Source organism: Callorhinus ursinus, unplaced genomic scaffold, assembly GCF_003265705.2.
Source record: "Callorhinus ursinus isolate GAN/ISIS: 27379988/994484 unplaced genomic scaffold, GSC_fseal_2.0 scaffold1, whole genome shotgun sequence".
In the NCBI taxonomy this organism is placed as follows: domain Eukaryota; kingdom Metazoa; phylum Chordata; class Mammalia; order Carnivora; family Otariidae; genus Callorhinus; species Callorhinus ursinus.
The window spans coordinates 124,224,414-124,249,583 of NW_027397063.1; the positions used below are offsets into that span (position 1 = coordinate 124,224,414).

At 38.7% G+C, this 25,170-nt stretch overlaps 1 protein-coding gene across 9 annotated transcripts in view; it reads right to left on the reverse strand.

The window, feature by feature from the left end:
- SATB1 (SATB homeobox 1) overlaps positions 1-25,170 on the reverse strand; it is a 99,132-nt gene that overhangs the window by 68,454 nt on the left and 5,508 nt on the right. For 5 of the 9 annotated variants that reach the window (XM_025882822.2, XM_025882841.2, XM_025882831.2 and 2 more), the window contains exons 2-5: positions 6,466-6,700; positions 2,572-2,748; positions 1,674-1,800; positions 780-903 (exon numbers count right to left, since the gene is read on the reverse strand). In XM_025882822.2, coding sequence (XP_025738607.1) covers positions 780-903; positions 1,674-1,800; positions 2,572-2,748; positions 6,466-6,676 — 639 coding nt within the window. In that variant the 5' untranslated portion in view covers positions 6,677-6,700. Of the gene's footprint in view, positions 1-779; positions 904-1,673; positions 1,801-2,571; positions 2,749-6,465; positions 6,701-7,931; positions 7,967-9,392; positions 11,167-24,470; positions 24,696-25,170 lie in introns of those variants that run through there. The other 4 variants (XM_025882796.2, XM_025882804.2, XM_025882811.2 and 1 more) reach the window with 4 other exon arrangements.

A 25,170-nucleotide genomic window follows, 5' to 3' on the forward strand; every position in this document is an offset into this window, starting at 1 on the left:
GTGAAGTCAGCTGAGCATTATCAAAAATGATGTTTGGTTTTAAATTTAGAGACAGGGGCAGTCTCTGTCGAGAGTTTTAGTTACGCTTCACTAAAATTCATTCTAAAATATCAAGTACAATAATAATAAATCTTTGTCTCATTTCAAGAATCTCTGATGATAGGACAGGAATCTCAGTGGGAAAAAAAAAAGATTGCACCAAGAAACAACACAAAAAAAGTAAACGAATGCCACAAAACTGGTGACAAAATCTCCCCCAAAATTACTCAATCTTTAGTTACAGGGAAGAAACTTCTTATTTTTATAATTGCTTATACTAAATGCTTTTCTCACCCTTTTTGCAATGAACAAAATATCCCAAAACCGTACTGTTATTTTATTCAGGTAGCATGGCGAAGTTTTATATTAACACTCTCACTGACATTCCCACTCACCCAAGGTTCCTGAAAGTTAATACCACCTTTACTCTTTCTCAAATTAGGGCACTCAGGAGAATGCGGCTTCCATGATCAGAGCACTCAGAAGAGGAATCAAAAACAAGCTAGCAGTCTTCTGTGGAACTGTTTTTCCTTTGCTCTTTTCCCCAAGGGAGAAAAAGGGTAAAGGCTCTGTTCAGAATAAATCAGGCATACTGTTTAAAGTCACCAGTGGTCAAGACACTTTGCAATTTTGACAGTCTTGCTTCAGATACCAGTTGCTTTAGACTATGGAGCCCCATGAAACCTCAAATCAGGGCTGCCCATGATGGCTTATTATTTATTACATGCTATGCTAAGTACCTGTGAAAGGGGGCACTCCTTGGCCAACGAACTCTGATTCATATCTTTCAGTAAGTCCTTCAGAGCATTCCTTACTGTGGTGTGCGACCATTGTTCGGGAGGCAAGTCTTCTAGTTTGGGGCAACTATTTGAGACATAGATTAGAAAGGGGATTATTACAAGATTGCATCCCGCTGCAGAACATTCCTTTAAGACAGACAGATTTCATTTTGCGCATCAAACAGATGCATCTGGAGATTGCTCTCGGTCTCCTGATTGTTCCGATTAGTTAATTACTTTATACAACACATCTGCTGTATCGATGCATGAATTATACATCAGCTGCCTGTGGTGGCTATTTTTTCATGTTACTTCTACCTTCCTGCTCTGATGCGCTTGGGAAGACAATTTAAGGTGTACTGCTTTCTCACGAGCCATCGTGAAAAGCATTAACGTATTAACCGTTTTTCTCTCATGACTCTGTTCATACGAATTAAAATGGTAAAAAAATATAAATAAATAAGATCGCGGCAATAGTGAATAAGGCACTCTTTCACAAAATGTACACAGATGGCACTGTTCATGATATGCAAAAATATTTTTCTCTTAAGTAAACTTTATGTAAAATGCCTTCTTGTAATGCATCATTTAATTGACTAAATATAAAAAGTCTTGTCTTTTGATATCCTGCACAAAACCTACAAATTTGCTGGGGGCGGGGAGTAGAGGGAGGCTGCTTTTAAATATACCCTGAAGTTAGAAAAATAAAGCAGAAAGAGTAAAGTAATAAAATCAGTTTGGATTAACCTTTCTGAAACACAGAGTAAATAAAAATCAAAGGCTGACCAGAGATGCTTTATTTCAAAAGATCAGGCACATAGAACGTTTTGCCCTAGAACTGCTGTCCTGACTCACCTGTGTAACTGAATTTTCAATGTGACCACATGATACACGTCTTGAAGCATATCTGCTACCGTAGCATCAGGGGCATCTGTCACATAAGACAGTGGAACTGGATTCCACTTTCCAACCTGGATTAGCCCTATTCCAGATAAAGAGAATATGTCACTAAATATTTTACCTTTCAGATAATATTTCTAGTAGAAGGTGGTGGTGGTGGTTTTTTTCATTGCCCCCACCACAAGCAATATTGTTATTTCTGTTTGAATGATTCCCTTCCCTCTAAAAGGCAGGTCAATGAAAATATTCACAGCTTAGCTTCCCAGATTGTGAAATTATGTAAATGACTGTAGGGTTGTTTATTATTTTGGAAATAAAACCCCATCAATAAAACCTATGCATAGGCCACATTTTCCTAACTTACAGGAAGTTCTAATAAGACATAGCTGAACCAGTTCTAAATGGCTTTACGATTTAGATAAGATTCTCTATTGCAATGGGAATCAGCATTGAAAAATACTTTACAGCCCATAAAACCATCAGAAACAGAATAAAAGAAACAGAACTAGATATTCAGTCATAAATGCAAATTGACTCTCAACAGTCCATCTGCTCAAATACGCTCCTCACTTCCTTGTGGGTCCTCAGTGGAGCAGATTATTAAGGTCAATAAGCATACTAATGATTCAGCTGAAGTAATTTAAAAAAAAAATCTACCTCGACATTCCACACGAGCAAAATGTGTGTTAACTAAACCAAACTGAATTAAGCCAATTTTTTAAACCCACAGTCTATAAGGAACGAATGTAACACACAGGCTACAGTTCTTTGAATAAAAATATTCAGTGCTTTCTCTGCAAAGTAAACAAAGGATGCCAAGCAATTTTTCCAACCCCACGTATGCATTATTTACCTTTGGCCTGGGCAGCAGAGCTATGCGAATAACCCAGAGACAGCAATGCCATTTCTATCAGCTGGTTGAAAAGCATATCCTTTCTCACCAACACAAACTCCGCATGCTCCTCCTTGCAATCATATTCAATGGCGTTTTCATAATGTTCCACCACGCAGAAAACTGGTAGCATGGTTCCTATCAAAGAGACAGAGAAAAAGAGACGCAAACCAACAATCTTCAGAAATACAATCTGGGGGGAGGGAAAACTAAACCATGAAAATAAATCTTCCCAACAGTGAGAGAAGGGGAGACTGTGTTTCCAAGGCAGACAGGGCACAGAAATACAAGCACGCACACACAAACATATACACACTCTTTTATTGTTTAAAGTTGTAAGAGATTCTATTTAAATAGAATGTGAACTTGGTCCTAAGGTAACTTGGGCTCTGCTTTAATATTAGCAGTACATTTTCCAAAATCACTTAATGCAGAATTACCTTTTTGATCAAATAATAATGCTGACGAGAGAGAAGTGTCTTGTCTGATCTGCTGTGAGTGATATACAGGGTGCAAATGTAACTCACTACAGTTGTCTTCAGAAGAACCCACCTTCATGCTTTCTACAGGCTTTTGTTAATATTAAACTTCTCCTGTTTGTGTCCAAATTATCTTTGACTCTAACATTTTTAGCATTTTCTTCCTTTTTGAAGACCTTTACTTAACAGTTCGATAAAAGAAACACCAAACTTAACCAAACTGATGCTCAAAATATATGATTTCAATATGTGCATAATGTAAATAAGATTTATTTTTATGGCCACTCATTTAATCTACCTGACTAAAAAGATACCACAGCAACCATAGGTCTTGAAAATGAACAATCTTTGTTGCATGTTATGAGAGAGAGAAAAAGAAAGTGGCCTCAGAAGGACATATGAGGATAAAGGAATCTGCATAGATTTGATGTGTTCTCTATTTACTTTAATCCAATGTAGTAACTCAGTAGCCAGGTGATTAATAAGCACAGGCTACACCACGGGTAGAAAAGAGGCTTCTAGAAACTGAAATCATGGAATGCTGTAGTACTCAAGGTGTTTATGCAGCGCACTGTCAGACTCCCAGTGATATACGGAAAAGGGTTAAAAGCAGATGCATCTGAACTGTACTGTGGCAAACTGCCAGGAGGGTATCATCTTTAGCATAAATGATGACAAGGGTTACTTTAACAGGGCACCCAGATCCCCAATTAGTCCTATAACATTAATGCCTCTATAAGTCTCTGCCCTCTGGACTCACAGAATCCTACCAACTTCTGGAGATTTCTAGTGCATACCAACCAGAGCTCAAAATCAGGATTTCCTCCTGACACTAGGGATGCCCTTTAAAAAGGCTCTGTTTTCTTGTTTATGCTGAACAAAAGCCGGCAGTAAAACAGCTACATTTTTTTACATGTGCATCCTCACCAAAGCCTTCGTGAACTGTTCACTAGAGATTCTAGCTCTGACAAATAAACCCCTTTAGGTTTACTTAGAAAAGCTCACAAACTCATTCAGAGGTACCCAACAGGCGAGGCATGAAAAACAAGCCACAGAGCTTGCCAATATTCTTGTCATTCATTCATCTGTTTTATACCAGAGAGAGAACCTGTCAGGGATCAGAAGAAGACTTGGGAAGACCACAGCAAAAATAGCAACATGCAAACTGGTGATTTCTTCCTTGGCTTGAAGGTACTTTGGCAAAATTTCCTAAACAAATAAACAAAAACACCCAACCTCTTTTTCTTAAGTAGCACTTTCTCATCTCAGCCACAATTTTTATCTAGCACCTGTCAAACAGAAACCATGCACATGAAAAATAAGATTAAACACACACACACACACACACACACACACACACACACACACATCACCACCACCAAAAAGCTTTAGTAATTTTGTTGTTTGAAGCAAGCTGAGAACCTCCTACAATTAAACTAAATTTTTAAAATAAGTCACTATGAAAGCAATGTTTAAAAAAAAAAATTTGAGCAGGAAGTGAAATTACTGTACTTTGGTTTCTCCTCCCCCCGTTCTGATGGCTTCAAAGAGTTGGGTTAGTACAACAAAAACATACGCATTGATTTTTCCTCTTACAGAATGATACAGACGTGTTGTACTATATGCTCCTTAGACCTATGAAAATAACTATAGGTTTTGCAAAACTGTCAAAACATACTGGACTTACTTCAGACTTTATTTAGAGATACCCTATAGACAATTAAGGTGGCTACTGAGAAAGTGACAAGAGAATCATTTAATGACAAATCTAGCTGCTAAACCTTCTAGCAAACTTGTCACCCTTGCCTTCCTGATACTGGAGTAATGCTGAACAGGAGCCTTCTCTGAACTGTCTGATTATTTGTGCTAATGTTTGGCGAGACTTCCAACTACAGCAACTTCATAACCTTCCAGCATTAAAAGGGGAGTGCACTGGTCACTGCTGAATGCTAAAAATACCACATGATTTAAACCTGGAGGCAGTCTTAGAAGCTTTTGCTGAAGGTTTATGAGCCTGTGTAAACAGCACGTCTGCCATAAGGAGCAGTGAAGTCTGTAGAATCCTTGTCTAAAACTGTCCTGGCATTAAAGTTTGCTGTGCAAATATCACATAATACCAGAGACAGCTGAAATCTCCTATTTAGGAATTTATGGAACTTATATGTTTGCAGGCGTCAGAAAGTCTTTTTTATAGAGCCCCAGTGCTTCACAGTACAATATTAATGCACTCAGTTTGAAAAGCCGTAATAAATTATATTTTTAATGCTCTTACCCTGGCTTTCTTAAGATGCATACATTCTTGGCAAACAATCAATAAATAGGGTAATCATGAGTAGAGGCCAAAGAATTTGCTGAAGTGCTGTTTTTCCATTTTTAATAGATAAAGATCTAACAATACGGACTGCTGTGTCTGTTCATTTCGGGATCAATATATTCTTTGTTTTCGCCAAACCAAGAAAAAAATAAATGATTGTATGATAAATGTTATGCATCAAACACAATGAAATTCCTCTGCCTTCTAACTTTATCTACTTAATATTCTTGGTTGCTAAAAGATGGCATTTTTATCCTTCGCTTAGCAAATATAAGGAAAAATCTGAATCCTAAACAGTTATTCAGAGACAAAATAAAGACCATTATGAGACACACACGTTATACCCAGCATAGGCACTGATCTACATAAATAGCAGTGCTGAACACAAAGTTGTTAAACTTCATCAATTTAATATAAAATTGGTAGAAAGGAGTCACACAGTTACATATCTTCCCTTTATAAACTTGCTTAAGTCTGCCCTTCCTTTATCAAAAAATACCCAACCATAGCAAAAATCAAAAACTAGAATCATCAGGTTTTTCACTGCTAAATAATAAATTTGCTCTTAAGAAAACAAGCCACAAAAAAATGATATCACAAAACTTTTACATCATATCACATAAGATTCCCATTATCTCTGAAAATGACTTATAGCTAGTAATCCTCTGAAAAAACCCAAGACAGTCCTCAAACAATCTAAGTGTCTTATTCTTAATCGGGGTTAGTTTAAGTAAGAGCCACCTACACATCCCCTACTACAATAACACCTTGTCAATGGAAGCCTTGTGTAACGAAGGCCATTATATTTAACTCAGTCCTTCTCATCCAAACACCCAACGATTCCACTCTATAGTAGGGTAAGGTGCTCCAGTCAAGCACAGAGCCTACACTTTCCAAACATGACTGACACGGCAGCGTGGAATGTAACTAATTTCACACCAGAAAGAGAATCAAGGAAAAGAACATACAAAGACATGTTCTGCCTCTCCACCCCCACACAAAGTGGCCTTGAGTAGACACAAGGGCTTGCAGCTTTCCAGGATTTGGCTTGAAAGTATTTACCTTTCCTAAGGTTGGTTTTCATCAGATGGCCCGAGTGTTTTAAAGGCACTCCCTGCATTTTTGCACCTGTACTCCCAAGCCTTCCTCTTCCTAGTGGGCTCCCGTTCTGCTCCAGGCGGGCAATCTTGGCTGGTGGACCCTTCGGATCGCTCACATTGTTAGACATTTCTGAATGTTCTTTCCCCTGAGTTGCCTCGTTCAAATGATCCATACTCAGTTACCCTCTAAAGATCACCTGCCAGAATTTAAAAAGAAGACATGTTATAAGTGGATGGGGGTCTCTCTCTCTCTCTCTCTCTCCCACACCCTCTCTCTATATATATTATATATGATACTCCGAGTAAATATTTTATCCCTAACTATTTCTCTCCGCAAATACAACATACTTGTAAAATTGCTTAACTAGGTAAATAATATACTTCAGATGTTACTGTATTTTTAGATAACAGTATTACATTTCCATTCAAGTTAACAGAATAATTTGTGGAAACTGTAGCTACGCATATTAGAATAAAAAGGTAACTTGTCACCTACCAAGAAAACTAAGTTGGGGGAAATGGGCTTACTTTTAGAACAAGAATTACCACAAGTATAGTAAAAAGAAAACAACATATTTATGTAGTCCCAATTTTTAAAAATTAGAAACTCATTACAGAACATAATAGTAACACTTTAATCAAGAATGGAAAGACTATCAGTCCAAAATATTAATTAAATCTGATGTACATGTTTACATTTTTACACAGTTTAATTTTTACAAGGAAAAAAATATATATATACCACATCAAAAGAAGGTAGCAAATAATTGCTTTTTAAACTCCTCATTGGCTTTACAGGTTAATTCACAGAAAAAGTTTTCTACTGTTAAAGTTTCAAGAATTAGGTGACCTGTTAAAAATCTAGTCAAGTCCTGGCTCAAACATGTGATTGGATCACACCACCCTTAAGAAAATGGAAAGAAATGAAGGATTTCTTTAAAAACCCCAGGTACTTAAGCATTACAACTTATGTGTTTAGCGTTAATATTTAGGTGTCTCTTAGTAATAGAATGCTGTTAATTTAAATAGCAAAAACCTTGAAAATACTTTGTGATATACATATTAGATTGAAGTGCCAAACTCACTTTTTAAAAAAATCTTGATGATTTTGGTAAAACACAGTCACTAGCATTTAAAAATAATCTTGGTACACAATGAAGTCAACATCTTAATTGACTTCAGAAAAAACATAGCAGATAATTGTTTTCAGTTATATTATACATTGGACATCAATTTTCATACTGTTTATAATAAAGCAATTAGTACAATATCAAAGTCACTTCTAAAATGCACTTTTAATTGAACTGATAAGAACAGGTTTAGCAGAATTATTTTATAAACTTTCATGGTACTTTATGTGTGGGAACTCACCAATACTAAGGGAAAGGAGATCATATTTAGGAAAGCTAACAAGAGTATAATAATTACCACTTTCTTCCAGCTGTCTGGTAATTCAACATATCCTGTACTTAAAAAAAAAAAAAAATTATTGTACCAAAGAAGCTACTGAGATCTGTGTTTGTTGAAAGCCAGCTTGTATTAGCATGGCCTTTCTGTAAGCATTTCTTCCCTCTTTAACCATAGATTACTTTGTCCATTATAATCAAGAAAAGAGGTGAATGGGGTTGGGGGAGCAATGGTAATCTGTAGGTTTAAAAGCAACCTTAAGAATGCCAATTGAAGAACTATAAAGTTTGAGAAATAATGGCCATTTATCCTTGTACTCTAGGGTGGCACGCTGAGAACTAAAGGTTTACCGTTGATCGAGGTCCCATCTGTTTTTGGTTATGAGGTTCATTAACAATAAATGTGCCTCTTTTAACCACTTTTTATCAAGATTACTCTTTTCCATTATATTAAACTACAGTCTAAAGCCAAAATTAGAGAGCAATGATTATTAACTTATTCAAAACACTGTTTATAATGTTTTACGTGGATTATAATACAGAGCTGCTTTTTCTGAAATTGGTTGCCTTACCCTTGAGCAGAAGATGAATTTTAAAACATATGATTTGAAAAGAAAATACTTAACCCGTGGGGCAATTTGAGAAAAAAAAGGGGAGGGGAATAGACAACAGCATCAAAGTTAATGCTACAAAACATATTAAGTAGTCATGAGGCTTAACAGCATTATAAACTGTACAGCAAATGAAAGTGATAGATTACAATTTAGTTAATGTATTGACAATCAAAACATCATATAGGTCATGCAAAATTATCCTTCCAATACCCACCTATAAGAGTCTATTAAACACTCAGTCATCTTGTAAAAAGCTTTATATTATAAAGCGAAATTACATGCACATAAAACACCCAATTTACTCATTTAAACTCTGCCCAAGGCTAAAGTTCACCAAACCTCAGTATGGTATTGGAAGGAGCAGCCTCCACGGGGCCTGCTGGACTGACAGCACGGGAACTAACTACGGTCTCAACAGATGCCAGGCTGAAGTTTCTTTGAGTTACACATTTTAAAACGCATTTTAGTGTAACGTCTGGTTGGCACACAGAATGCAGGCTACTTTCTCAAAATCCCATTTCCCTGTCCATAAACCAAGTCTATATATGATCATTACTGAATAAAACAGTGAAATCAGACACATCTATTATTTCCTCCAAAAAGAAAAAGAAAAACACGAAATTCCGGTTTCAACAACCTATTTTTTGCAACGTGGGATCTTTTTCAACGAGTTCCTTGCTGGATCGCCTCATTCGCCCCCCAAAGAACCCCATAATCACATTTTAAGAGATTGTGCCCTTATCCATTCCATATGGCCGGCACGATCCAGGCCAAGCTTTCACTGTGACCTTTTAAAGAGACAAAGAAGCAAAGTACTATCTAGAAACAGAAACACTGCAGTTTTACTGAGTGAAATTAGCAAAACCGACCTGAAACTCACCACTTCAAAACTTGACAGCATATAAATAACAAAAACAAAGGAGATTTCCTTTGCAGCCCGGGTTCTTGAAGAGAAGTTCAAGACTGATGTTTTCTATGTCCTTTTTTTTTTAATTAAAAAAAAAAAAAGCAGCAGACCTGAAGGCGACTTCCCCTGAAATTGTATTATTTTCTCTTCCCCTACCCCCGCCCCCCTAAGCGGGGGAAGGGCAGAAGTAAACGACTAGAAGAGTAGCCATGGGAGAGGGGGTTTAAAAAAAAAAAAATCACAATTCGAAAAACAACATATATGGTTTGTAAAATGTCTAACCTCAGAGAACGGGGTTTTCGATGGGGGAGGAGGGGAGAGTGGGAAGTAGGGAGGAGGGAGAAGATAAAATTGATCTGACAAGTGATTCGTTGGGGGGAAAATCGTAAAAACAAAGCAAAACCCGTTATGAGCTGTACACTGTGGTGGTGCTGGGGAGGCGAGGTGGTGACTGAGGATTCTCTTTTAAAAAGAAAAAAAAAAAAATCACTGCGGACAAGGTCTCCAGAAAGGGAAAAAAGGTCCCCTCGCTTCCCTCCCTCCCTCCTGCTCGCTCGGGTTCTTCGGTGTGAGGACAGAAAGTCTACTTCTGGCTGTCACTTGCAATATTATTCTCTAATAACCCCGGAGAACCCAGAGAGGGGAAGGCCACCTCACCTCCCTTCCAATCGCCCCCACCCCCTCCCCAACAATTGCGACTAATTATTAACAAACCTTAAACTTTCTTCCTACAGCCCTGCACCCCCAACGAGGGCATCTACCGGGGAACAGCGAGGGTGGGGGGGCAGAAGGTCGCGGAAAGAGCCCCGGAAAGGCACTGAAATGCCACTTTTGATTCGGCCCTCGCTGATAGCAGCCCCGAGGACCCTCTCCCAGCCCATTGACGCGGGGCTGCGAGCGCCTGGGAAGCCGATTGAGTAGGGAGAGAGAAAGAGGGTTTGGGGGGAGGGGGAGAGAATCAGAAGGCACCCCCAGCCACCTCCACCGCCTCAGCAGAGACAAACTCCCCGCCCCCTCCCCCCAAAAAGTCGCCAAGCTCTCACTCAGCCAGAGTCCGAGGTAAACAACGAGCACCACAATGGCACTGGGACTTGGGGGGAAAAGAAACCCAGAAACCCCAACAAAACTGATGAGGAGTTTCCCGAAATGCAAGAGGGGGTGGGAAGCGTCCTCTGGAGTCGCCCCGGCTTTATGCTCGGTCCCCGGGCCGGGCTAGAGGGCGGCTGTTGCTGTTGTTGTGACGAGGCCGGTTGTTGCTGGGTGGCACAGGGAGAGGTGTGTGTGTGTGTTTGTGTGTGTGTGCGTGCGTGTGAGCGCGAGTCCCCGGACGGGGCTGCTTCTCTCTCTCTCTCTCCCTCGCTCGCTCTCGCTCGCTCTCCCCCGCGCTGCCGTCTCTGCCCCCATTAAATTATTAGTTGACTCATCCCGGCCGCTGTCGCCGCCGCCGCCGTGCCCAGCTCGGCTCCGCGCGTCCGCCCGGGCTGCAGCCCTCTACGCCGCCGTTCTTGCTGCTCCTGCTGCTGCTGCTGCTGCTGCCGCCGCCGCTGTGGCTGCCTCTTCTTCCTCCTCCTCATTTTAATACAAAATCACCCCGCTCGCAGCCCCAGCCCCGAGCACGCAGCCTCCTCCCGGCCGCCCGCCGCCGCCCCGAGCCCTTCCCCAGCGGGGCCGGCTCATCCGCCGCGTCCGGGGAGCGGGAGCGAGCGAGAAAGTGGCGGCGGCGGCGGCGGAGGAGGGGGGAGGGAGAGGAGGAGGAAGGGGGTGCGGAGCGGAGGAGGAAGGCGGCGGGGCGGGGGGGGGCAGGGTGCAAGGAGAAGGCGGAAAAGGGATGGGGATTAAAACCCGGGCTGGAGGGCCGGGATTGGGGGAGGGGGCGGGGGCGGCGAGTTAAAAAGCAGAAAGACAAGTAACTAGTGAATGAGTGAGGGAAGGGGTGGGGGGGGAGCGCACGATTTCCGGCCCCGGGCGCGCAAGAATTTGTAATGAGCTTGATTAGAGTGAGGCGGCCCGACATTTATTACACACAATACCGAGAATAACAGGGCGCCGCGCGAGGGTTAGGGCCGGCCGCCGCCAGGCGCGCCGGGGAGGGTGAGGAGGGGAGGGGAGAGGGGGCTTCCCAGGCAGCGGCCGCCTCGGCGGGGAGGGGAGCGCGCGGCGTGCGGGCGGCAGGGGCAGGTGTGCGAGAGTAAGCGGGCCGGGAGGAGGGACGCGACTGGCGGGGGGCCGGGGCGGGGGGGAGAAAGTGCCAGAGAGGAGGTGGCGAGGGCCATTGGGGAAAACTAACCAACCACCCACGCGTGCAAAAGCCACAGAAAGGAGTACGTCGGGAGCGTCGCGGGCGGGCACCCGAGGGGCAAGCCAGGCAGGAAGGGCGCACTGGCCTCGCGGGAGAGGGGCCCGGGAGTGCAGGTGACAGGCACAGAGTACAGAGGTAGGGGGACTTCAGGAAGTGGCAAAGGGAACATTCGGGAGGTAGATCTCTCCGGTGAAGCGCGGGGGTTACAGAAACGATTGCACAAGAATAAAGGCCGGGAGCCCTGAAAAGCCTTCGTGAATATTTATCCTCAAAGGAGGTTGAATCCCAAACTATTAAGAGCCGACGTTTAAAAAAAAAAAAAAATGAGTAAGAGCTTTCTGTATCTAGTCAGGGGTAGGTTCAAAACTCTCTCACTTCTGAGCCATAGAACACGTTGGAGGAAGAAATAACGTGGCCCATAGTGGCCAAGTCAAACAAAATCTGGGTCACTTGAAAGAGATGTGACTTGTTATCACAAAGGAGAAGACGCGCCACCATTCCTAAATTAATTTATACCGGGTGAAAGAAAAGTTTGGGTTGGTAAATACATCTGTCGTAGCAATAAATACTTCTGTAATCTAAGGTAAGTTACCCAGTTAGATTAATGGTCATTAGTACAGAAGTGTGCTCCTCTTATTTAGATAATCCATTAAATACAGTTCCTATAAAAGTGAAGAACATTACAATCTCATTCAAAACAGAGATGCAGCGTTTATCGCTTGGGTTTCAATACTAACATCTTAGAAGCCTGAAGGCAGTTAATCATTAAACAAAAACAGAAATGTTGTAAGAATTATTTTTCAGAATACACTAGTAGGGAAAAGAGAAAAATCAGTCAGATAAACATTTTGTTACACATAAAAAAGCAACAAGTTAGCACAAGTACTGAGATAAGAGGGAAATATGCAAATTAAGCTCTTTAAAGCTACCAATACACTCTGAGACACTGTTTACATTAGAAATCTAAGAAAAGCAGAAGGTAAAGCAGTAGATAAAGAATAGGAAATAATGGCCTCCTGGGGAGAACAAGTTAAGGAGAAACACAATGAAAATATATCACTCTAATGGCACCCAAGTTTCACTCACAAACCGGAAAGGTTAGTCAAAATCGAGGAAGGCAACTGTGAATCTTGGCACATATAAACCCAAGCCTTGAGCAAAGGAAGAACATGTGATAATAAAACACAAAACACATCAAAAACAAGAAAATATAAGGCAATCTTTACCAAAAAGCCCAAATGATACATTTTTAAAAGGGGAACCGTGGGGGAAATATGGAGGAGGATTTTTTAATTGAAGTATAAGAAACACAATCAATAAGGAAAAATACAAACATGGGAAAAATGTAGCACGGGTATCTGAATTGGTATTGTGGATGGAAGTACTTAAGCTTATTTTAGAAAGATATTTGATATTTAAAAGAAAAACACAGATAACCAGTTATCAATAATCTCTATGGCAATGATTTTTGCAATGATAGGTTAAATTAGGAATTTCCAAGATGTATATTTTAAGAGTTGCTTCAAACTGGTGATGCCTGACATGTTTCCCTGAAACCTGCTTCGTTTTCAGTAGGAACAGTGCATTCTAATATCACACTGTGCAAATTTACAAATAGTAGCAAAATTTTTAGAAAGTAGAAAAACTATAGTGGACTACAAAACAAAATTTATCCATGCAACTTCAGCTCAAGTGAAATATTAAAAAAAGAAAAAAAAAAGGGAGTGAAAGTTGTTGGATAATACAGAACTTGAGCAGAGAAAAGAAGACTAAAAAGGGCTACTGAAAATGTCAATATTAAAACACAATGGAACAAAATATTGTAAATATGTTTATCCTATCATTTACACAAATAATATAAGACAAAAAGATCCTGATTGCCTTAGTCTCCTAATGACTTGGCCAATACTGACATAACTAATGAGAATTAAATAGTAATTTTAAAATTTGAGTAGCACATATTATCCAGGAATTACGAGCTAATTCTTAAACACGACCTAAGTGTGTAATAAGGATGGACATGGCCTTGGAAAATGATAAAATGAATGAGGATAGAGACATCTAATGATGACTTTATTATAAAGAATGCCGATATAGTACAATTATGTACATATTAATCACATATATATATACTAATTTTCCTTCAAGTACATTCTTTATTTCAGAACTATATAAGAAATGACACAAGGAGGTTTATGTCCTCCAAGTGGTACAGTACATTGATGGACTTATTTACAACATAGTATCTCCCTCTTTAGAATACTTGTTGTACCCTGAGCACTGGCCAGTGTAAACCCAGGTTAAAATAAAGAAGAAAAAAAGATAATTAGGAAAATACCACCTTCCTAGGCATATGTGAGGATAAACTATTATGTTGGAGGGGGAAAAAACATCAATTTATTCTATACAGGCATCTTATATTTGGTAATAAAGATGCAAGCAAGTATAGAAAAAAAGTTAAAATAAACTTTATAAATCTAGCTATCAAAATGGAAAACCTCAGGAACATGAAATATTGCAAGTCAAATACATGAACTATTTAACATGTGGATGTACAGTTAAAACAGAATGCATCAAATTTTTATCACAGGAGAAGGCATTCAAACTGGCTACACAAAGGTAGCAAAGATAAAATATTGTAAAAGATACACAAGATTTAAAAAAAATAATGAAAGGACTACTGCATATTTCAGATGGCACCATATTAAGATAAATATGCAGGCAGATATCCGAATGCATTAAAACACATTCAGAGTTCTGAATAGCACATACATTTGTAATAAACAGAGAAAGCATTTAGAATTTGAACGCTTTTAAGATATGGCAACTCCGCCAGTGACTGTGTTAGCGAAGCAATGCTTACCACCATAGCACTTTCTAAGGACATGTTTTGTTTTGTTTTTTTTTTTCATCTTTTTAAATTCAAATACAGTTGGCTATCTCTCTACACTCTTAGCAGCACAATTTACGTAGCATATTGCTCTTTTTATCGTGTCAACTCTTTGTTTTTTGGCTTTAGCTGCAGGTGGTGTTTTCCATATATGAATTTCTGGGAATATGGTCTGTGTTGGCCATATAAGGATGTCGATTTGAGCCATATGTTTTGCTGTCATGTGTCTCATTTTGTCTGTCTGGAATGTCAGGACTGATTTCCACATCGTTTCTTGAATGGACCAAATACAAATTTGTAAGAACAGAGAGGAAAAAGCTGGGGCTGGAACTCAAACAACTTTGTCAAAACATATATTGAAGAGGAAATGCAATATCCTGTAAACATTTGCACCCTTCTTCTCACATCTTATCTGTGACTGACATCATCACAACTGTACAATTTAGGAGAGAATCTACTTGATCAAGTTCAGAAGTTTGCAGTATATGCGGATGCATGAAGCTCAATCAAACAGACCCCACATCTTTGGAGGTCATGGCATGGCACATGTTAGCTGCCCCACTCTGAGAGCCCTGGGTCCAACTTTGAACTTGGGGAAGGGAAAGTAATTTGCTTGCTTAGTGAATAAATGGAACTCTGATTAGCTTTAAGCTAATCTGACTAATCACACAAGAAGGCATGGCCCCCATTTCTCATAGCTTCTTGCATTGCTCCTTTGTAACAGTCATCACAGTCTTAATCAATTAACAATTTGGCTAATTATTAGCTTAATAAATGTTTCGCATAGTAGACTGTAAGCCCTATGAAAGCAGAGACTGTCTTGCTCACTGCCTATTACCAGGAATTCATACACCATCCTTGCAATATTTACATTATGAATAAATAAATGAGAGCAAAAAGCTCATGGTGTCCCTTGCAACCAACCTCCACTGCTAAATGCAATGGTAATTCCTTTTAGAGTTTGCACTAGTGAGGAGGCGGTAACCCCCCCTAGGAAAGGTGATTATAACATTTAAATTTGAATTCACTGAAATTAAATAAAATTTACAACTTAGTTCCTCAGTCATGATTCATATGTTCAATAGCCTCATGTGGCTAGTGGCCATTGTGTTGGACAATGTAAATTACAGAACACCTCCACCACTGCAGGAAGTTCTACTGGACAGCACTTATCTAGAGAACTTCTATAAAAGACAACTTAAGTAAATCCAGGACATAGCCAGGAAGAGTCTTAGAGGTGCTGAATGGCTTTCAGACATTCTAATGATGTCCAAATTGAAATCATTTTACATTTTAGAATTAGCCCATAGATCTGTAAAGTTGCATGGAATGAGGCTTGTGTGCTGCCGCACGCAAATTTAAGACAACTTTCTAGACATGTCTGTATTTGAAAGGGTCCTATTGTACATTTGGAATTATATGCATTTACCCCAAATGCTGCTTTCCATAAACATTTAAATAGCTCATAGGTGAAGTTAAAAACCACAGGGTCATTTCCCACCCTCATTCCCACCCCTGAATTAAGAATAGTTGCCATTAGAAATGGCTCTTTTGGAAGCTTTAAAGTAGGTACCTACTCAAAAGGGGGTGGGGGGGAGTGGGGGGTGTTCCAGATACAAAACAAACAATGGTGTACTGCAGAAAACAATAGTAAAAGGCTTGAATATGTTTCAGGGGAGATAAAAGAGAAATGATAATGGACTCTAAATATGGGGCTTAAGGTTTTTTTTTTTTTCCCCCTAATAAGTGAGGTTTCAGTTATAGCCAGACTGATAGTGATCAAAAGTTATTTCCTGATTACTCTGGGGTGGATGTGAATACCCACTGGTAGTTTGTGATATGGTTTTAATAGACAAGGGTCATTATTAAAACTGAGCAAAGAGCTAGTTTGGGGAATGATGGATAAGGGAAATGAAGAGCCATTATAGATGGCTTCTAGAACTTGACTGGATATCTGGGTCTTTTACCCAGAAATATTACCATTTTAGCAAAAATTTATCGAGCAAAATTTTTTAAAGGCTACCTTTCCTTCCACAGATGTCAGTATGGATCATAGCCTTGACAAAGCACAATGGCAGTAATTCCATCAAAATTGGTATCTCTATCTAGACTCACATCCAAAATTGAGTAGGGACAGGAAGGAATCCGGTCATTGCTGCTGATCCTCCAGTGTTGCCATCCCTACCAAAGTACTTAACAGTTTCAGGTTGCCACATTTCCTCCCCCGTTGCTTCTGGAGTGAACTTCCTCCCGCTTCTCACCTGGGAACCTCCCTGGGCCACAGCCTTTAATATACAGCTTGATTGCACCTCTCCTGTCTGAATCCTTCTCCCGCTTTTAGTTACTTCCTTTGATGTTCTGTCACACTACCCGTCCTTCAGTGGGACATTCTCTATCTACCTATCTGTTCCTCTGAACTGCCAAGTCTGTACACATTCAGAGGGTATACTTATGTCTGTGTTCCTAGAGTTTCCCACAGTGTCATCACAGGAAAAGGAATCCAAGAACTGTTCTTATGAGAGAGTGCTCATAAGAATCTTAGATTCTTGCAATCTTAGGAAGTAAAGCCAGGTGCCAGGATCAGAAGTTAGTTCAGTGGCTTCACATTTGCTGCACATCGACGTGACCTGAGGAGCTCCTTCAACAATCCAGATGTCCAGGCGGCACCCCACTGCAAAAAATCAGAATGGCCGAGAATGGGAGCCAGGCATTTAGTTGTTAGAGCTCCCCAAGGTGATGCCCATGTACAGCCAGGTTTGGCATCTACTGGATAAGTTCATGTTTTGGAGATAGGAAGTCAAATATACCTGCCAGAACATCTTCAAAGTGAGCTTTTTAACCCAAACCTGGAATCACTTGGAAAACTTAAGGCTGTTCTAGGAACCAGCACTTGGCCCCAATTTAAGGAATGTATGGGCAGGCAAGCCACTTGTTTTCAAACAAACAACAACAACAAAAAGGTGGGAGCAAGCTATTAGATCACTGATTTGGTGAAACAGGGATGGTGTGTAAGGAACCACGATAAATTAGCATTTGGGCACTTACTTGAGATTTACTGAGGTGCCAGAAATCCTGTGCAGGTATATGATTCATCATTACAGACATAAGTGACTAACCACAAAATTACACATGGAAGTAAAACTCTAAAACCAGTCTATTATTTACTGGAGCCAGAACCATACTGGTTTCCTGTCTTTTTTCAACATACATGAGCACGAATTTTTCTCCCCGAAAACTTCAACCTTGAGTAGGTTTCCTCTTGAACAGTTGAAAAAAACTGTTCAACTTATTTCCAGGCTAAGTCCTGCACTTAAGCAGAACTGAAGTATTTACATCGTCCATGCCAACGAGCCAATCGATGGCAGAGCGTCACAGCCCTGCAGCTGTGCCATACTCTCAGGAAGCTCAGGGGATTTTAATTCCAATGAAGTCAAACTTTTGACTTTCCAATCAAACTTTAGCCAAGACATATCAACCAAATCTTCTTAGTGATGTGAATAGTATGCTAATCTTTCTTGGCTTAATTGGAGGGAGGAACATATTGAGGTTACAATAGACCTGAATGTTTGTCCACATCATTTCTGGGGAGTATCATCCAAAGGCCTCACTTGATATTGTACTGCCATCCCCATCGCCACAAGGCACTGGACAGGGGTTGTCCATCAGGAGAGAAAGCCACCACCAGAAACAACTGCATCATACCCGAACAATGATTAAATACCACTATAATGCTAGAAATGTGCTGTAGCAAAGAAGAAGTTGAATAGAAAAACTAAAGTACATTCTATTTGGGATGATGGAAAAGATCTGGAAGCAGATTGTGGTGATGGCTGCACAACAGTGTGGATGTGTTAATGCCACAGAATCGTACACTTAAAAATTGTCAAATGGAACATTTTATGTTATGTGTCTTTTACTCCAAAAAAATAACTAAAAACAAAACAAAACTAAAGGAAAACAATCTTTCGTATATTCCTAAAATTGGCAGATATATACATATTATCATGAAAATATCATGCCAAGCAGAAAAATAATGAGCTACAACATACTGAACAAACCTCTCCTCACCGCCAACCTTCCATTGCTTTGTCCTTACCCGCCAACAGCCACAGTCCAGTCTATGCTAGATAATTAATTCACATGATGAATACCTGACCCAAGGATAATTAACATGGATTGGTAATTAGAGACCAAGATCCCACCCAAAGTAGGTAATTTGATGGTCCTCTGATGCAAGAAAATGGTTCTCTTTTCAGATTTTATTCTATTCCATGGCATGTTAGCAAAAGCAGAGAAAGAAACATAGACAAAAACAAACAAATAAGAGTGCTGTAAGTACAAAAACTCTTTTTTGGATGTTTTTGAATGAGTAAAAATTAACTATACTCATAAAATAGTAGACCCTCCCAATTAAACAGCATGTAAGAGTGTCAAACACTTGCATGCAGGATAGCCACAGATGTGCAGCAATGGTATAAATGTAGTCAGTGTAATAATTTCTAAATTGTCTCTGGATAAGAACATAAAGACATAAGGAAATTTTTAAAATAAACAAATAGAACTTTTTGGTTATAAAGAGCCCAAATGGCTCTCAAATTTAATTTTATCGGTCACTTTTTAGTGACAGTAATAGGATTATTTACCTCTACATGCAATAATATCTAATACCATCTTTTTCCATAAAATATTGTCCTATATTCTGTTTCCTATCATCTATTCTTACTGATTTTATATTGGGGATTTTTAAAATAATAATGGAATTTTCAATGTATTGGAAATTCATGTATAAATTAGGTCTCACTGACTTCATACCTACCCATATGTATTTTTCTGATGGACGCATGACTAAGGAATATGAATAGTGAAGCCAAATTAAAATTACATATTTATTATGTATAAAATCATAAATAAAGTACTAAAAAATAGCTGCACAGTACAGCTGTTGCTAGAGCATATCCAGTTACCTATTTTGTAGTTGCCTCTTTCTTAACTTGTGTGTTTATTGTGGGATTTAATTCATTAGATAACTAACATGGACTATAAATATACATGCAAATTTCCAACTGATATGAAGCAAAAAGTTGATAAATAATGCTACAGTGTAACTTTAAAAACAGAACTAGTGAGCCTTGAGGCTATTTTTTAATCATTTATTTTTATTTATTATGTAAAGACTATTTTCAATTGTATTATTTTTTTATATATATAAATACACTTGGGAGAGAAACAAACAGCATGTTTATGAAAAATTTTGATGGGGACCAGCTTGTAACTGTTTTGAGACTATATTGCTTTAAAGATGGATAATACCCACCATTCTATTATTTCTACAACTGAAAAAAAAACACAGATTCACATTATACTCAATGAAAATTAAACTCATCTCTCCATAGAAATAACAAGGCTCTCAAAAATAACTTTTTAGTTCACTTTGCACAAAGGGGTTTTGTCACTAAGAATTTACAATACTGCAAGCAAAGGCATCTTCATGGCTGGCATATGCCACAGTTTAGGATATAAACCAAATCTTGGGGCATTCTCAGTAGGTTTGGGAAATCCAATTGCTTGGCCAACATCCAAGTATGAATAAACGTATATCTAAGATACATGTAGCATAACATTATACATGTTCACAGATAACGTTTGTTCACCATAGAAGAGAATACTACCCACTTTAACACTAGTCTACCACAGTTTCCATCAGAAATTCTTTCAAACCCAGAATTAGTGTAACACCTCTATTATTAAGCAACTCCCACAAAAGAAGAAAAATGACAGTGGGAAGAGTAGTGGAGAAAAGACAAGGAACCAAGATTTGGGTCTTGCTTCTTCCTTTTTACCAGCCTGCTGAGTGACCCTTCGTAAGTCAAGCAGAATCAGGTTCTGTATCTATAAAGTGATGGAAAAGAATCTCATCATCTTTAAGACCACATAAAAAATTCTCTGCCCTCAAGTGTAATTAAAAAAAAATGAAGTTCACTTTAAAGAGAACATAAAGATATAAGGAAATTTCTCACATGCTACATTAGATGTTTATATAAGAGACAGGTGTCAAACAAACAAATAAAGAAAAAGAAAAACCCACTAAGGCAAAGAGAAACTTTAACTCACCAGATTCCATCTGTTACATTTGAATTCATGCATAATTGATTATCCATGACTGGTAAGTTCTTTCCTCACTAGCCGACCACAGTTTTCTAAACACTAAGTATTAAATCACCACTAAAGTAGACTACATTTTAGAAACAGCAAGGGCAGAATAAGAATATTTTAAATGAAAAATTACATGCCGGTTAATAATAATACAGCTGACCTATGTTTAAGGGAGAGAAATTTTAATCATGTGCATATTAAATATTAATAGCCTATTCTGTTATTGTTATAATAAGGTTAAGTAGGCTTCTCCATGCTTAAGGAAAGAGGGAGAAGTAGGAATGAATGCATAATGGTGCAAAAAGATACAGAGACGGGAGGCAGACATAAGGAAAATGTGTCAACAATAAACAAGAGGAAATGAGAAAGAAGGAAAAGATGAAGGTGGGAACTAATCTCTATGTGTCATTATGATTGCCAGAGTACTGGCAAAGAAGCAGCATCCTTTTATTTCAATTTTAATCATTTCTGAATTTTAATACCCGGCTCCTTTTGTAATTCTCCTGGCATTCCCCATATGCCTCCATCCCAGCCAAAACACCAGTGTAAATTAAATGGCAGGCAACCACACCACTGATGTAGCCTCCCCAAAGAACCTACCAGGTGACCAAAAGCAAAAAAAAGGTATGTCTACCTTACAACCCTGAGGACCTCTTGCCAATTAACTGGCTGAATGTTCCCTACTTTCTTTAATTTTGAAAAGAAGGACAGTAGTTAGGTAATCTACAGATAGAGAATCATTAAAAAAAAAATAAAGCAAGCCAGTAGTAATACAATAATCAGTGACCATCAGGGCCTGGAAAAATGAGTTTGCTCTCACTGGCACTAAGGAGCATCACATGATTATTTAATTACAGCTCTAATTTTTGTCTCGTGGATGGCAACATATCAACAATTAATAGGGCAAATAGAGGAGACTGTTTTTAAAGAGACAGAATGTGCATGATAATGTAATAGGTCACACAGCAGTGTACTGCTTGAGGAATAATTCCTTTTGTGGAACTAGATACGGCTGTCTTGCAAATAGCTCCATACAGGTCTCAAAAAGAAAATAAATTTAAAAAGCAAGAGTGTTTTTTAAATAACTTTCACTGAACTTTTCAGAATGTTTTAGATGCATTCCTATTGCAACTCTAGCATCAATTTTAAGGAATGGAGTGAAATCTTTGTTAATACAAGTACTCTAAATCTTAAAATATTTTTTCAACAATGTACATAGCTAAATGAAAAATTTCTTTTTAAGCAATGATCATGACATATTTATTCAGTGGGATCCAGAAAAAAAATCATCATTTTAGTAAAGAACAGGTAGAGGTCAATCAGCCATGGGCCACTAGTCCGTAGTATTTTTGGTCCTATGATATCAGGAAGACCATTACATGGGTGACCTAACTGCAAGGACCTTAGGGGAGCGCTCTCTGTTGACTCCAGTACAGTCTGTTACTACACCAACCACCAAAGGACCATGAACCTAAACTGAGATTCTTCACCTAATCCTGAAGGTCAGAGACAATGAGGATAAAGCAGACCCTGGTGCTATTGTCAAAAAATGACAGAGCACATAGTTAAAGAAGAAAAACATTCAATTATCCAGAAAACTGGGACATGTGTAGATTAAGTGTCCAGATAACCCCAGCAAAAAGAGAAAATTAGAGAAAAAAGTCTCTTTTCCCATTAAATCATTCTCAGCACAAGCTAAATTTACTATTTTATTATTAGTTTAGCAAATCTTTAATGAGTGCTCACTATGCAAGGCAAAGGATGCTAACTGTGGAGTTTCTACTATTTTATAGAACACAACAGACATGTAGCTTACACTGAATTTCTTTTTTGTAGTCTTTTAATACCTTGTGGAAATAAGTAACAGCAGCACCTAAAAATTTATAAAGTGGAAATATTAGCGGACTTTAAAATGCTATATAGTATAAGTTTACAAGGTCTACATATCCAAATTAACCAGGGGAATTCAAATAGTTAACCAATTTAGTAGCATTGTCTAAGTAAGGCTAAGTCCAGCTTTAAACTCTAGTTCCAGGCACCTTTGTTCTGCCATACCAGAAGCCAAAGCAAAACCAAGGGTTGAAGTTTGGAAAAGGAAATAGACTTAGAACTACCTCTGTGATCAAGTGCTCAAATATATCTTAAATATCAGGTTATAGAGAATTGTAAGAAAACATAACTTGGCTACTACAAAAACGGTGACTAAAATCATTCTACAAAAAGAAGTATGAAGAGGTGCTAAATCAACTCAATAAGTTTTTAATGGCTTATGTTGGCCAGAGTCATCCAAATATAAGAAAATGTAGGCATCTCAAAATACAATGTGGGAAAGCTAAAACTGCTGAGGGGCAACAATTTCTAATGCTGCTGGCAAAAGTGACCAAGTCAATAACAATTACAAAGAAAAGAGAATAGAAAAAAGGAAAAAAAAAAGAAAATTATATATCCCGTGAAAAGTTTTAAAATTAAGTTGTAGTAGAAAACATTTTGATGATTCTGGATCAAAAATGTGACTCTATACATTCTAAAAGAATATTTTCAAAAGAGTCTAGCAAGCAGCAGCTTGTATGTAAGTATACATCATTCTTTTTTAACATGACTGTTAATATACAGTTAACATGTCTCAGAAAAGGCTGTAATTAACTGTCTACTGCTCTAATAACACTAATAAGCATACAGTATTATTAAAATACAATGACTCCATACAAAGTAAGGGTGTCATTTTTTTTAACTTTTAAAATAATGTTCTAAATTGTTTTTGAGTTCTCTCAAACCACCCAAAGAGAGCCCACCCCTAAGAATTTTTTTTAAAGAATAGTTATTAAAATATTGTTCTTTTCTTCCACAGCCTGGAGAAATCTGTCTAACATTAAACAGGACATCCAGGTATCATTTCAGTTGGTGAAAATACAATGGAAAAACACCTGGATTATTTTTTATCAATTCTATATATTCTTTTAAAATTTACAACTGAAAGCAGTTTAATTTAGTTCTTCATTCACTGATAAAAAAAACTTTTTTAATCAGTGAATGGGGAGAGGTTTGCTATTATCAAGAATCACATAGCCCTGTTGTTAATCTCCAGTGATTTCCATCGTCTGGTTCACTGGAACAGGAAAACTCAATTGCATTCAACATTAAACAGCTAATTATAGATACGCTATATTGAAGACAATCTCCATTTCAAAAGATATCTGCATATACTAGGTTCTATTTTATTTATAGTAATTATCACAATAAAATATTTATAACATAAAACCTCTTTTACCTTAAAGTCCTTAACATTATAAACATTAAAAGGCCAAATTGTCATTTACATGCTCTTAACGGCACATCTGAAACCATTGAGTAAGACTAGAAAGGAACCTCCAGCAATCAACTCTACTATATGCCTGGCTTCCTGGAAAACAGCATCTAAAGAATTCCCTCTCACACAGATTACCACCTTTTTTTTAAATATCTCAAGGAAAGAGGGTCTCATAGTTTCCCCTGGGAGCTGCCTACCATATTTCACCACCCAAAGAAGAATGCCCACTGAAGAATTTTTGTTGGTATCTGGTCCCAAATCATCTCCAGCTGAGAAAAAGCAACATCCCAACACAGAGATCTCCCCGGGAAACTCAATGCCTGTCTCTCCTCCCTGTGGTTGTAGCCCTGATTCTCCATATGAAACTGAGGGGAACTTTTTTGGCACTTACCCTCCAAATATCAGAGGCTGTTCTCCAAATCTAGCCCTATAGGAGAGCTCTCAAAAAGTAGTCTTTGATGAGGTGACAATGACGAAATTCTCTCTGGCACTGCTAGCAAGGCAGAAGCATCCCAAATGAGGTGTTACCAGTTGCCTGTGAAGCAGCTGGACCATTACTGCAGTTCTGAGGGTGCGTCACAAATCAGGTCATAGCTCTGAGTAGAGTCCACCCACTTCACCCGGTACAACGCCCTCCACTTCCTGCACACCTGGGGGGAAGGGGTACAGAGGAGGGGGGCCGGTGCAGGTCCACAGACATTCTAGTAAAGGCACAACCAGATGCAGCCTGACATCTACTTCTTCTGCAAGCATTTCAGCTTCATTTGGGGGACCTGCACCCCGAGGTACTCAAAAATTTGTGCAACAATAAGCAGCTCTAAAATGAGTGATGAGTGTAATAAAATATTGCACAGTGAAATGTTTTATCCAGCAAGATCTTTCCTCCACTGGAAACTGAACCAACTCTTAATTTTTGAATACAAGACACTTCACTACCAAATGTCAAATAACTGGACTGAATAAATTTCAGCAGAACCTAGGAACATAAATGCTGGGGTACCAGTTAACTAATTTTTATCTCTCTTAACTAAACTAGATCATCACATAAACTGAATTACGTCCTTGAAAGTCCATTGAAAGAGGTGATTAGA